Consider the following 15,579-nt stretch of genomic DNA (forward strand, 5'->3'; position numbering starts at 1 on the left):
ACTATAAATAGAACAGAAGCCAACAATTAAAAAAATATATGATTACTTTATTTTGCTCTTGATTTTTTCTTCTAGTGGAAAAAAAATCAAAGTACTTTAAAATATCTAGTTGTGTTGTGGTTCAAGTTGTGGTTCAAGGACCCGATCCCTGCTTTGTGGAATGAAGACACACGGACACGGAATATAAGGTTAATGGGCAAGAAAAAGCCACAGCAAGTGAAAAGGTATTGGCTTAGGCATTGGACCACAACAGATTGTCTCCACCCCCTCGAAGAGGGGGTGAGCCCGAAAGGGGGTTTATTCACCAGAAGGTGGAGCCTGTTGATGCTAATACAACTATAAGCTATCCCCTGATGTCACCGAGGGCCGTGCCACGGCCCCCCGCCACACAGGCATCGGACAGGATCCATGACCGCCGGATTCCTGTAACGGAATACCCAAAATTGAAGGGGTAGGCGATGGCCACACCTAGGCCTTCCACACACCACGAACACATTCCAATGCCTAACCTACCCGCCAATACCAAGAAAGTTGTGACGATTGCTACAAGGTAGGCGAAAAAACCAAAAGGCCTAATGCCACATGGAAAAATTCCTACCAGGCCCCCAGGACAACCTGGGCAACCAACCTAAGGTCCATATCAAGGCCAAGAGAAAAATTAAGCCCTAAGCTCTAAGGGAATGGAGGGTGGGTGACTCGCGACGGGAAGGCAGAAAATAAGGCAGAATGGCTGGCGCAGCAGTAACTTAAGACTGCAATCCATGCCCCCTCCAAGACGACCAGTTGGGCGCTTACCTGTGGGCGTGGTGCACCAGCCAGGTGAGTGGGTGACACAGAAATCGCGTCCCGCCCACAACACCTCCCCTCTTGGACAGAGGAGAGGCTTTGTCTTTCTTAAGGAAGGATGATACTTCAGCATCTGATGTTTCCAGGTAGGGCTGAGAAAGATATCTGAATTCCTGGAGAGCCAATGACACTCAGCATTGACACTACCAAGCCAGATGGACTAATAGCCTGACTCCTCAGTTCTTACTACAGCTATAAATACTGGGCAAGATGGACTGAATATGATTGTCTGAATTTAATGCTCTCAAAACAAGGAACTAAGGCATCTAAATAAAATCCTATTTTTAGGAGTATTAAGCATCCATCAATTCTATATTCCTTTCCTTTCACTGTAAAGGCATCAGGTGTAAGGGCTGAGGCAAAGATATTTCATTAGTAGCACACCTAGTCTCTAAAAAAAATAGCTCTGTATGAAACAAACTGTGAAAGTGGGCACAAGATGTGGGTCACAATACTGATAATTATGGGGAAAGTTGTGGAAAATAAATATGAATTTTACGGCATGATAAAAATGGCCCACAGATAGTATTTAACACCCACTAGATTGGCGAAAATGTCTAAAAAAGAAAATGGTATATGTTGGAAGTGTAATGAAATTGGGGGATCTTTTTTTCACATGTGGTGGTCCTGTAAAATAATTAAGGTATGTTGGGATACTATATATAATAAATTAAAAAGATACTTTAAAAACATTCCCCAAAATGAGTTTTTCTTCTTGGGGATGGTAACAGAGGTCCCCCAAAAACCAAAAGAGTTTACTACTATACACCACTGCCACAGCTAGAACCTTATTGGAACCAAGGTGGAGAACAAGTATGCAGTGGTACCTCTAGTTGCAGACATGATCCGTTCCGGGGTGTTGTTTGCACCCCGAAAAGTCTGCAACTAGAGTGGCGCTTCTGTGCAAGCGCGGAGCGTGATACAGCACTTCTGCACATGTGCGAAGCGCGCAGAACGCTTCTGCATGGTGAAACCCGGAAGTATATACTTCCGGGTTTAACGTGTTCGCAACCCGAAAATCTGCAACATGAACCTAACACAACTAAAGGTATGACTGTAGTACCTACTAAGGAAGAATGGCAATGTGCAATGTTTGAATATGCTGAACTGGCTGGTCTGATGAACAGGGTACGAGAAAACGAAGATAAGGAATACAAGGAGGAATGGACAATGTTTATTGAACATTTTAAGAACTAGTATAAACAAATACATAGTTTAGCAAGTCTTGAGTAAATGAAGCAGAGTTGAAATGGATAATTTAATAGATAACAAATTGGATGATTAAAAGAATGTGGATTACGCGGAGTAGTAGAAAAGCAAAGGAACCAGGAAAAGGGTGAAAGGGAAGTCATATGGTAGTGTATATGTATACATGCTGTATTTGTTATGAAGTTGTAAGTGGGACAGGAGGAGGGAAGGGAGGGGGAGGGGTTAAATATTCTCTCTGTTCCTGTTTTTGAAAATGAAAATAATAATAACAATAATAATTAGAGATGCTTGGAATTTTAGTAAACATTTGAAGAGAAACAGAATAACTTGTGATCAAACATAAAGGACAACAGCTAAGTTAGGGTTCCCACATGTCTGGATTTTCTGGACATACCCAGAACATTGTCAGAAGAAGTGTCCGGGTGGAAATCAGCAAAATGTCTGGGAAAATCCGGACATACAGCAGCCCATGTTGGCTGTCTTGTTTTTGCCTTAAAATGCTCAAAAACTCGCCCCCCCAAAAAAAAGCTCAACAGCTATTGTGCCTAGATTTGAAATTTAAGCTGAGTTCCTAAAGAAGAGCACATTTAACACAGAGATAAAAACATTCACTGTGAAAGCTTAATTAACTCTGAAGCATGCACCCGGTAATAAACTCTGCAAGGTAAAAATACTGAAAAGTCACTTTGAATCTCCAGCATCATTTCAAGATTGAAGTGTTATTAAAGCATCAGCAATAGGGGTGCAATTAGTCACTTGTGTGGTCAATGAAGAAGAGTAACTGTTGCCTCCTGGAAAGCAAATGAGAACAAGTACTGCTCTCAGCCATTATCCTCTTTTTTAAAAAAAATTTAACTTTTCAGGTTTATACATTTCACTGATTTTACAACCATTTAAACATTTCAAAACTTGACTTCCTTCCCCCTCTTTCTGCATTCCTTAAATTTATTTTTAATATCTTCTGCATATTCAAATTAACTTAATTTCCTCATGTATTCATCTACTTTAAATATCTACTCTTATGAAACTGCAGCTTATTACAATAATCCTGCCAATGTTGTTATCTGTTTACAATTTATCTGTAAATATTCAATAAACTATTTCCATTCTTTTATTTAAAAAAGTATGTTATCTTGATTTCTTATTCTTTCGGTAAGTTTCGCCATTTCTGCATATTCCATAAGTTTTTTGTATCCATTCTTCCTTTGCAGAGACTTCTGTTTCTTTCCTGCTCTCAGCCATTATCAATGCCAAAATCTCAGAATGTAATCAAGAAAACCACAAACCTTGAGTTTTGAGCCAACAAATATATTAACAATACATAATAGTCACAATGCCTATAGCATCACAAATGACATTATGAAAGAAAAGTGACATTTAGCCACATCCCAGATAACCTCCTTGCTAATATAAGATTTCTTTCTTTTTATTAGATTTCTTGGCTGCCCTTCATCAGCTACAATCCCAGAGGTGCTAAACAACAAATACCATATGCATACACCAAATACCATCGCCACAAAATAAAAGAGAATTAAAATCAAGGAAACACTAAAATCAGGAACACATACTGACATTCCAAACAGCAGCTACTGATAGCTCGGGGCCCGATAAATTATTTCCAAATGCTTGCATATAAGTGAGTCTTCAGAGTGACTGAGACAAAAACTAACCAAGAAGGAAGGAAGACAAACTTCGTTAGGGAAGGCATTCCAGATCCAGGGCACCACCACTGAGAAGGCCTGCTATAAGTCACTGTCCCCTATGAGCTTCAGCACCACATCCTAAAACACATATGTTCAAACGAGGTCATTATTGGAACTCAAGTAATCATACTATAAAAGGAAGCTCCAGCATGAAATCACTGAACTAAGATTCATCAGCAAATCTGGTTCTGTTGAATTCAGATTTAATCATGACTCTCTGGATTTCTTTTGCACTACTGGTGGAAAAATAGCATAGAAAAACTAGAAAAACAGTATCATCACAGTGACTGCTGTTATGAATGCATCATTCTGTTGTTATCTTGCATATGTGAGAGTTGTTCATAAAAGTGTCACAGGCCTCTGCTGCCCTTTGCTGGGTCTACAATTTACCATTCCTTCTCATACCCATGTGTGCGTGTGAAGATAGAAAACTGCATACACTGTCATCTGCCAACTACACCTAATGCTTCATGAATCTAAGTGGGCTCTACAGTGGTACCTTGGGTTACAAACTTAATTTGTTCCAGAGGTCCGTTCTTAACCCAAAACCATTCTTAACCTGAGGCGCGGTTTTGCTAATGGGGCCTCCTGTTGCTGCCACACGATTTCCATTCTCATCCTGGGGCAAAGTTCTCAACCCGAGGTACTACTTCCAGGTTAGTGGAGTTTGTAACCCGAAGTGTTTGTAACCCGAGGTACCACTGTATTCCACAAAGGTTTATACCACAATAAGGCTGCAAAACCTACCTAAGGGTAGTCCTGCTAGACTCAGTGGAACTTACTTCTGGAGTACACAGGAGTGCACAGGACTTTCCACCTGCCCCTCGCACCTTTCAGATACTTTGAGCTACAACATTCAGCAGCTCCAACAGGATGGCCAATGGCCAGGAACAATTTAGTTCAACAACATCTGGACATCACTAGCCTGGTAAAAGCTACATTAAAAGTTATTTCCAGGGACAAAAAAACCTCCCACAATCCTAACTCACCACTTTGTACTTCAAGATTAAAAAAAAGTGAACTATTTGCTTACATGTACTGAGAGAAAGGAAAGGTAGCGACTTTAATCTGTAGTAGTGATTATGATTACAGAATGAGAGGTAGTAATTATCAGTCCCAAACAAGAATCTAGTGAATCTACTCTTTGGGACAGATCCCATGAATTTCTAAGCCTGTAAAGAAGTATGTAAATCTCAACTGTGGCTTTGAAAATAAGTTAATAGCCCATAAAATATTATATTAATATTTATATCCTACTTTTCCAACTTCTGAGCCGAGCTCAAAGCATTTTACAACAAAAGCGATAATCAGCAATAATTTAAAAACAGAATAATAAACAATGCAGCAGATAAAATAATCCAAGAGGTGGAAGAGGAAAAATCCAAGGGTCAGAAGATGGATCAAATGTCAGTTAGGCCATAAACCTGCTGAAATAAATAGGTATTCAGGTGTTGCCAAAATATGGCCAGTATAGGAACCAAAGCAGATTTTCCATGCTAGGGAGTTCCATAATCTGGGTGCTGTAACAAAAAGGCCAGTCTCACAACATCTTCACCAGCTGAATCCGGACAGTGCCTTTCCCAGTGGTCTGAGTGGTTAGGCAAATTCATATGAGAGGCGCCTGGTCCTAAGTCATATAAGGTGTTAAAGGTAATAACCAGCATCTTCAATAGGGACTGAAAACTTATCAAAAGCCAGTACAGTTGAAATAGCATTGGTGTTATATGTTCTGAACAGTGTTAGAAACTGGGATAGAAAAGCTAGGAGCCAAATGGCTCTTGAGACCTGAGTTGTGAGTGCCAAAACAGAATGTCTAGTCATCATTTGGTGGGTTTGGCAACACTTTTTATTTATTATTTTGATAAGCATGAACTAATATGCAATTCACATAAGTGACACTCTACAGTGGAACCTCGGGTTACGGCAGGGATCTGTTCCAGAGGCCGCACCACAACTGAAAAACAGCGCAAAAAAGCGTTGCGTTTGCAAGCGCACAGCGTGATTTAGCACTTCTGCACATGCGCAAAACTGGAAGTAACCCGTTCCAGTACTTCCGAGCTTGCACCAGTCGCAAGCCGAGGGTGACGTAAGCCGGAGGCAACGTAACCTGAGGTTCCACTGTACTCTTTATTGTTAAATGCCTTAACATATTGTCTATCCTTAACATACACTGCAAGGCTTCAAAGCACATACATTTCAGTAATCCTTGAGTGTCAGCCAGGCACAAAAAATGGGACCCAGACTTTTTGAGGTGCTTACAAATGGAGAATCTTTAGGTGCAAAATAAGCATCGCACCCTGCTAATTTCAAACCCCGGTTCTGAAAAACTGGCCTCAGTCAATGAATTGAATTCTGCACCAGGTGAAATTTCATTTCCAATGAGTCTTCAAAGGCAGATGCATGTAAATAGTTACAGTAATTTGCAAGCCAGCCTAAAAATAATAAGGCTTCCATGCTTGATCAACCACAGGTGACGTATATGCTTGGAATCTTAATAGGAATTACTCTCAAGTAATTATGCATAGGATTGCAGCTTTCCTTACCACAGAAAACCATATGATAGGTTCTTCACAAATTTGTCCTACTGTACTATAACTACTTATACTACTACTATAACTACATATTAGGTTAAGTCATATTCATGCATTCATGCATTTGTACTTGAGAATCATTATTAGAAACTCATCAATATATAAGCTAGGTGCCAAATGGCTCTTTAAACCAGAGTTAGTCTCTCCAAAATGAATGACTATTTGCCATTTTTTGGGTCACATGGCTTGAAAGTTGTGTTTTTCAATATGACTTGATGACTCTTGAAATTCATTCTGAATGTGCAGATAAAAGATAACGGATAGAATTCTACAGGTTGGGGTATTAGTGTGTAAAAGCAGAGCAGATCCAATGATCCCCAGGCATGCACCTCCAGATAGTGGAGACGTCAGGTGCCAATCCTGGCACCCAGGCATCTTTACTTGGTCGCAAGTGGCCGATATACAGGTGTGAAATGCACCTGGCGAATTTTGAACGCTGTTCAGCATCAATTCCTAATTATCATTTATTAACAGTATTCAGTCATAGTTGCATGCTAGTGGTGGCTTTGAAAAGAAATGATTCTGCTTATGCAAGACAGGGCATCTGATTCTTGCTAATCCTTCCTACAGAATGCAAATTCCCATGCCCCTCAGGATTAGGGAGCCCGCTGGAATGGGATGTGGTACAGCACAGAGAGATGCACCTTGGAGTGGTGGCAACACTTCTGCTACTGCAAAGCCACTACCTGGGTAGAACCCAATGTGGATACATTGCAAAAAAAAAATCTTAATACATAACTGACACATAGGCACCTTTCATGAATTAAAAGCAAGCCTATTCTAAACTCAGAAATCTGTTCTTCTATCCAAAAGTACTACATATACAGGCCCTATATATTACTACAGAAAGACTCATGGGAATGGGATTCTTTGGACTCCAATAAGTTTCTAAGACTCCAATGACGCCTGCTCCAGGCAGACTATCTCTATAGGGGCATCAGATAGTGTCTGCTCTGTGGGAAGGAAGAAGAGAGCAGGGGAGGAAGCGAAGGCAACAACAGAGCCTGCTCAAGTGAAATGCAGTAGGCATTACTAATTTGAAACTGTGGCTCTAAAATCTCCAATTATGTTATTACATCAGAAATTCAACGAACAAATCTTATTTCAGAGACAAAGCGTAAACATCCAATATTAAGAGTTGCAGTCAGTTCATATACCTCCTCTGTGAAACATGCACATAGTATAGTCCTGATCTCAGATTTTCAGAGCTATTTGGATATGGTTGCATCTCAAAAGAGCATTCCCACATGGTTCACAAGGAACATGGAACAGCTATCCTAGGAACACAAGTTAACCAAGAATTTACCGTATTTTTCGCTCTATAACATGCACCCGACCATAACACGCACGTAGTTTTTAGAGGAGGAAAATCCGCAGGCATGCCACCCGTAGGCATTTCCTCCATAACACGCACAGACATTTCCCCTTACTTTCTAGGAGGAAAAAAGTGAGTGTTATGGTGCAAAAAATACGGTAATTCTAGATCAGAGTTCTGTATTAGCAGATTACTCATACTGAACCCACTGGAGGAAAGGGGATTAGGATAATATAAAAAAACGAACACTTATCACATGCTTAACTTTCATCAAAGGAGCAGCAGGACTATAGTCCATGTGATCTCTGAAGATAAGCCAATGCTGCATTAAGTTCTAAAGACTACATTATTTTATGTTCCACAAATCATTTCTAAGCATTACTCAAAGTACCGTATTTTTCGCCCTATAGGACGCACCGGCCCATAGGACGCACCTATTTTTTTGGGGGGGGGGGGAATCAAAGGAAAAAATTTGATTTCCCTCCAGGTTTGTGCAGCCATCCCCAAGCTAGAAGAGGGAGACGGAGCACTTCGTCTCCCTCTTCTGCCTTCAGGGACAGCCTCCCAAGCCTCTGTGGGGCAGCGCACTGCGCTGCCCTGCAGAGGCTTTGCGCAACCATCCCAAGCTGGAAGAGGGAGATGGAGTGCTCCATCTCCCTCTTCTGCCTTCAGGGACAGCTTGGCCCGCTATCCCGCGAGCTTGTGGGGCTGGCGGGGGGGAGAAGCAGGCTTGCTTCTCCCCCCGCCAGCCTCCAGATCAGGTCAGGGAATAGCGGGATGGCGGCGCTCTGCCATCCCCCTATCCCGCGAGCTTGTGGGGCTGGCGGGGAGGAGAAGCAGGCTTGCTTCTCCCCCCGCCAGCCTCCAGATCAGGTCAGGGAATAGGGGGATGGCGGAGCGCCGCCATCCCGCTATTCCCCGACCTGATCTGGAGGTTGTGGGGCTGGCGGGGGGAGAAGCAGGCTTGCTTCTCCCACCCCCAGCCTCCAGATCAGGTCGGGGAATAGGGGGGTGGCAGAGCGCCGCCATCCCGCTATTCCCCGACCTGATCTGGAGGTTGTAGGGCTGGCGGGGGGGGGGAGAAGCAGGCTTGCTTCTCCCACCCCCAGCCTCCAGATCAGGTCGGGGAATAGCGGGATGGTGGCGCTTCGCCATCCCCCAATCCCCCGAGCTTGTGGGGCTGGCGGGGGGGGGGGGGGGAAGCAGGCTTGCTTCTCCCACCCCCAGCCTCCAGATCAGGTCGGGGAATAGGGGGATGGCGGAGCGCCGCCATCCCGCTATTCCCCGACCTGATCTGGAGGTTGTGGGGCTGGCGGGGGGAGAAGCAGGCTTGCTTCTCCCACCCCCAGCCTCCAGATCAGGTCGGGGAATAGGGGGGTGGCAGAGCGCCGCCATCCCGCTATTCCCCGACCTGATCTGGAGGTTGTAGGGCTGGCGGGGGGGAGAAGCAGGCTTGCTTCTCCCACCCCCAGCCTCCAGATCAGGTCGGGGAATAGCGGGATGGTGGCGCTTCGCCATCCCCCTATCCCCCGAGCTTGTGGGGCTGGCGGGGGGAGAAGCAGACTTGCTTCTCCCACCCCCAGCCTCCAGATCAGGTCGGGGAATAGGGGGATGGCGGAGCGCCGCCATCCCGCTATTCCCCGACCTGATCTGGAGGTCGTGGGGCTGGCGGGGGGAGAAGCAGGCTTGCTTCTCCCACCCCCAGCCTCCAGATCAGGTCGGGGAATAGGGGGATGGCGGAGCGCCGCCATCCCGCTATTCCCCGACCTGATCTGGAGGTTGTGGGGCTGGCGGGGGGGAGAAGCAGGCTTGCTTCTCCCACCCCCAGCCTTCAGATCAGGTCGGGGAATAGCGGGATGGCGGCGCTCTGCCATCCCCCTATCCCCCGAGCTTGTGGGGTTGGCGGGGGGAGAAGCAGGCTTGCTTCTCCCCCCGCCAGCCTCCAGTTCAGGTCGGGGAATAGCGGGGTGGCGGCTCTGCGCCTCCCCGCTGTCCCCAGCTTTTGGGTGCAGGCTGCTGCCCGCAAGCCTTGCGAGCCCACGGGACATCCCGCCGGGCTTGCAAGACTTGGGATAGCTTCCTGAAGCCTGGAGAGCGAGAGGGGTCGGTGCGCATGGACCCCTCTCGCTCTCCAGGCTTCAGCGAAAGCCTGCATTCGCCCCATAGGACGCACCCAGATTTCCCCTTCATTTTTGGAGGGGAAAAAGTGCGTCTTATAGGGCCAAAAATACGGTAGCTGCTAATGGTCATGTTGACACACACACACCCCACTTCAGTTTTATAAACACACTCTAAACTTTAAATTCCAGCAAGATTTATCCAGAAGAAGGAAAACAAGGATGGAACCCAATAGTCTTTAGATTTAGATTTTAATGTCCTTTTTGCTTGGCACTCTGTAAAAGCAAGGTTGAGGAACCTTTTTTTCTGTCAAGAGCAGCATTCTCCAAGGGGCTATCTATCAGGTGCCACATGGCAGCAGTGGGAATCGCCAGAGCCAAAATTTTCCTTTTCTGCCATAACCTTTCTCACCTTTCCACCCTCCTGGCCACTGGCATGAAATGAAGTCACAGTTCTAGGGGCCCAGATTGACCACCACACATATTGATAGCACTATATTAACATGCAGCAGCACTGCTTACAGTGCAGATGTAGAACCAGGGCCAACAGACAGCATGGCCAAATGGAGAAGGATTATGGAAGCTGCAGACCAAGAACAACTGGAGCGCCACAGGTACCCAATCCCTGGTTTAGACAAAGGGAGCCTCACACTTCCTCTTTGTAGAGTGCCTCAGTCCACCACGGAGTATAACTGTAGGAAGAAGAACTGCAGTTCCAGAATATCCCCACACAACTTCCCCGAACACAATATTCTAGTATTATATATTCCTGCCTGGTGTGCTCTGGTCCATGGGGTCACGAAGATTCGGACACGACTAAACGACTAAACAACAACAACAACAACAACAACATATTCCTGTTCAGAAACTTTTAACCCAATATTGTCAACAGTATAGATGGTACACTATACTCAGATAACTTGTATCACAGCAGCTGACACCTTTTGCCTCATTCTTGCAGTGGAATAGTATTTTTGAGGCAAATTAGATGCATCAAAAAGTATAATTATTTTCTATTGCATTATGTGGTCTCTATAACTAGTTGCACACAAAGCACAAGAAAAGGAAAGCAAAGCTATGGCAGAAAATGCATGTTTCTCGGGGGAAACTTTCATCGCAAGAAGGAGATAACTACCCCATCCAGTTTCTGGCCTTTCTATATTCTCTGCTATGGCAAGTGCCTCTCATTCTCTTACTTGGGCTAGAGACTATTTCCCAGCCAGCAGGAAGGAGCAAATTTTAGAATAGAGTGTTGTGGATAAGAGGAAAACTAGTCCCCTTGCTATGCAAATCCTTTTTATGTGATTCCTTCACCTTTGTCCAATGATGTTATTATTTTAACGTTCTCTTGAACGTTGTATTATTTCCTCCTTGTCCCAATTATTGCAACTTGGTATCTAAAACAGTTCATTTTAAATCTCTCACTCTCTCTTTCAAAACGGCATGTATCAAAATATATGTTTGTGTTTTCTGCTTAGTATACACAAATACTCTTTAACAATGTTCAGTGACATAGTGGAAGTTTAATTCAGTTCCCAAATCTCTCTCAAGGCTCAGCTCCAGTAGTTTTAGCAGAATGAAAAGCAATTCCAAATGCTCAGCAGGCAGGGCAGAGAACTGTTGGCAATCCCTGACTCACAAGTTTTAAACATGACCTCATTCATTACCAGTTTTCACTGGCTGCTTTCTTCCCTTTTGAAGTGAATGTAGACTTGGAATTTCCAGTTGTAATAGCTGTAATACTAAAATAAGTAAATAATGAAGAGTTTCTTGAATAAAACCATAAAAAGGGGAGCCTCCACCACACAATCTGCAATGCACAACACTCAGTGGGTAATATCTTCTCACAAGTGATGCAACTATTTTTAATTTGCTCCACCACATTTTGTAGGTTGCATGTGTTTGTAGGTTGTATGTGTTTGTAGGCTGCATATTAGGGAGCCAGCATCTGCCATTCTCTCTCTATTCCATTACTTGTGTGATTTTGGGGGATTCTTGAGATAGTACAAATGGACATCATGACTGTAATCTGGGTCCCTTTCATAGCATAAGTTAGTAAATTCGGTTCTCAGAATTGTCAGTTACAACTAGGCATGCACCAGATGCACTAAAGTGGGCAAGAAAGTGGGGGGAAGGCTGCATAAACACTATACATTTAAAACATGACCCACTCCTACTCCAGGAATCCTGTGAACTGCAGTGGTTAAGGATGCTACTAATTGTAGCTTGTGATAAGTAAACCAGTTCCCAGGATTCTTTGGTGGGATGTGCTTTAAATGTATGATGTACACACAGTCAAATATTTATGATAAGCTCACTTCATGCAAAGCACTGCAGATACTGTACTTGAAAAGCCATGATTTTAGATTCATTGCATAATTAGCCTGCAGTCTTAACCCCACTTACCTTGGTGTAAGCCACTTTGGTTTCATGTCTGATTTTGAGTAGACATGGTTAGGCTTGCAGTCTAAACTCATGGAAGTTAGTGGGACTTACACTGGGGGGGAAATTCATGAAAATACAAATGCAGTGCCATCATTCTTTTCTGAATTTCAAGTACTGCAATTACTTTTCTTCCCTCCACTTCTTTTCCTTAACCAGTGACAACTGTCTACAGAACATTAAACTACAGCTTTGCCTTAAGTATTGCAATCAGAATTCTTTCTAATTGTCTTAATGTTATTTTAGTGTGCTCAATATGGATACTCAAATCTTATGAAAATAAGTTTCTAAACTCAAACAATCGAAAGCAGGCATAGGCAAACTTGGCCCTCCAGATGTTTTGGGACTACAATTCCCATCATCCCTGACCACCAGTCCTGTTAGCTAGGTATCATGGGAGTTGTAGTCCCAAAACATCTGGAGGGCCAAGTTTGCCTATGCCTGATCATTAACACCTGTGCAATAAATCTGAGGAGGACTCACTGACTGATAACTCCATAATCTACAGTCATTCCAGATTGATCTCAACACATCAGGGTTCTTTCTCTCCACCTCAAAGTTAAAGCCATACCAGTCCATACCAACAAACTATATAATAGAAACAAATACATAAACACAAGCGGGTAAAAGCAACCGCTGCCTGAAATCTTAACAGAATCAGAGCAAGTCAGAAGTAAGTCACAGGCTTCACTGGGACTATGCAAGCACAGGGTACTAGTTTTGGATCAGAAATGGACATACCAAATCCTCAAATAATAAGGGCTACAGAATGCACCACTGGCAAAACATTTAACTCTTCAATAACAAGATGCAATAATTACACATAAATAATTACATGTTAATAACCAAACCAGCTGGTAAAGCAGCCTTTAATTAGAAAGTTATTAAGTTCTGGTCAAGAGTTTTCTTTGATCTTTTGCTCTCCCAGGAGCTTATCCTCACAAAAACCCTATATTGCATTTATTAGCAGTCACCAACACCTTCCAAATACTGTACATGATTGAGAAATAAGTGTATATAAACATTTTCTCCATTTTCCTTCAGCCTGCACACACAGAAGATAATGTTCTCTGGACACCTTTTATAGGATCAGGAACTGTACAAGGATTTCCCCTCTTTTACATCAATTTCATTATTTACACATTCTAACATTTTAGGGAGATTTGCCTATCAACATCCACCATCTATCTATGGTACCCATGCTTTCTTTATTAGCAGTTCTTTACTCAGGTCATCCACAGCAATAAAAAGTTCCAAACAGCTTGCATAAACTTGAACTAGGAATCCATTTTAATCCAAACCTTACACATATTCACAAGGAACCAAGTCTCAGTTGCAAGGGATTTAGACAAATGAATGCATATCAGACACATTCTACTTCAAAGATGACTGTTCAAATCCTTTACTAAGTATACAAAACAGGGATGTTTGTCTGCAACTAACATCCCAGCAAGGGAACAAGAAATTCTGGAAACAGGAGTCCAGGTGAGTTTGAGAGCTGCAACATAAAAAAAAAATAGTGCAGATATGCAGAAGATGGGAGGAGTTAGGTTTTTGAAAGGAAGAAAGAAAGAACTTTGAACACAATAAACTATTGCAGTAGTTTACTGGAGGAAGAGTGTAGTAAAAATTTACAACAGATACAAAAAGGCATTACGTTAAATGTTAATAGTAGTGAACCAGAATATGACAGAACCAGAGGCAACAGTGCAAAACTCACTATATGGATCCAAAATAAAAAGGCACACCACTACCACCTCCTCCTTCATAGTCACCCCAACCCTTGACAGACCAAAAACAAAACACCCCAAGGGGTTACTCCCGGTTCAAGACCCCTTTGTCGCTCGTCCCCGCTTAGGACCTCAGTACAGCGGGCGAGGCGGCGGGAGGAGAGCGGAGTATATTGCAACTAGAGCTTTACTCCTCCCTCCTCCTGCGCTCAGAGCACATCCACGCAGCCAACTCGCAGCACAAGCCGGGCTCGCCTGCAGCCTCATCCCGACCACAGGCAAGCAGGAGAACTAGGCCTCTCGGCTGCAGGGCGAGAGGATGCCGGCAGAAATGCCACGGGAAGAGCTCCAAGAGGGGCTTTTAAGTTGCTGCCGCCCCCCTTGCACCCTCCAACTGGGGCGCGGTGGGGGCGGGGGTTGAGGAAATCCCCTCGCTACCAATAAAAGCTCCGCATCCGTGTCCCTTCGCCCTCGTCTCGAGGGGTGGCATTGTGGGGTGGGAAGGGTAGAGTAGAGAAGATAAAACCGTTCCCCATCTTCCTCCGTCCCCCCACCGGCGGCTTTCTCAGGCCGAGTCCCCGGGATTGGCAGCCCTGCGGCGGGCTCAGAAACCGGCCTTCCTGTTCCCACTCTGCACAACATGGCCAAGCCTGCCTCTCCTCCAAAACGAGGCCAAGTGGATTTTTATATATATATATAAAGGTGGTGGTGGTGAAATGGGAGGGCGACGCGGTGCCCGGTATCCCCCCCCCCCTTCCATACAGGGGAGGCTCGTGCAAAAGAAAAGAAAATGGGGGTGGGGGGGGGAATCGTCGGAGGATGAGAAGGGGTGGGGGTGGGGATAAATAAATAAATAGATAGAAAACCGTCTTTTTCGCCCCTTCCTCATCCTCCTCCTCCGAAGCTCGGAGGCCTCTCCGACTTACTCTCGTTTAACACCTCCAGCAGCTCGGCGCAGCTCTCACACATTGTTCATTAACCAGCAGCAGCCGCCGCCGCCTCCTCCTCCCGACCATTGATCGATCCGCTCCCGGTCGCCGCTGATTGATTGATGGGCTGGCGGTGTTGGGGTGGGGGAGGTGCGGATTGAGAAGAGAGGGGGAGGGGCGGCTGTGACAGAAAGAGAGAGAGAGGGAAAGGGGGGGGGGAAAGAAGGGGGTGGGGAGAGGAGGAGGAGGAACCGTGAAGGAGGAGGAGGATATGTGTGTGTGTAAAGTGGGTGAGAATGGGGAGGGGGGGGGAGAAACACAACAACTACGAGGTGGAAGGAGGGCGGGGGGGCGGCGACTGCCCGATGCAAATGAGCCTGGCGGCGACGGAGAGGAACGTGAGGGAAGGGGTGGGGGGAAAGGAGGAGGAGGAGGTGGAGGAAGAAGAAGAGGAGGTGGAGGAGGGACGGCGAGTCACTCACTGGCTCCCAAGGCCTCCACGCGCCGCCATTTTGCTGAGGGGGAAGGAGGAGGAGGAGGAGGGCTGAGGGAGGGAGGGAGTGAAGGGGGGGATAAGAGGAGGGAAACCTACGCGCACGCGCGCACACGCACGCACGTTCGGCCCCGGCTCGGGCGTTTCCGGGCCAGGGCGGCGGGAGACGAAGTGTGAGGGGGTGGCGGTGGCGGCGGCGTCGCC

The 15,579-nt window shown here is 45.1% G+C and overlaps 1 protein-coding gene across 2 annotated transcripts in view; it reads right to left on the minus strand.

Annotated features, from left to right (window-relative positions):
- USP34 (ubiquitin specific peptidase 34) overlaps positions 1-15,083 on the minus strand; it is a 110,689-nt gene extending 95,606 nt beyond the window's left edge. For both annotated transcript variants that reach the window (XM_081188303.1, XM_081188302.1), the window contains exon 1: positions 14,880-15,083. In XM_081188303.1, the coding sequence (XP_081044429.1) occupies positions 14,880-14,922 (43 nt within the window). In that variant the 5' untranslated portion in view covers positions 14,923-15,083. The remainder of the gene's footprint in view (positions 1-14,879) is intronic.
- Between the last annotated feature and the right edge of the window lie 496 nt (positions 15,084-15,579).

The sequence above is a fragment of the Podarcis bocagei genome (genome assembly GCF_964188305.1).
Source record: "Podarcis bocagei genome assembly, chromosome: 3".
NCBI lineage: Eukaryota > Metazoa > Chordata > Lepidosauria > Squamata > Lacertidae > Podarcis > Podarcis bocagei.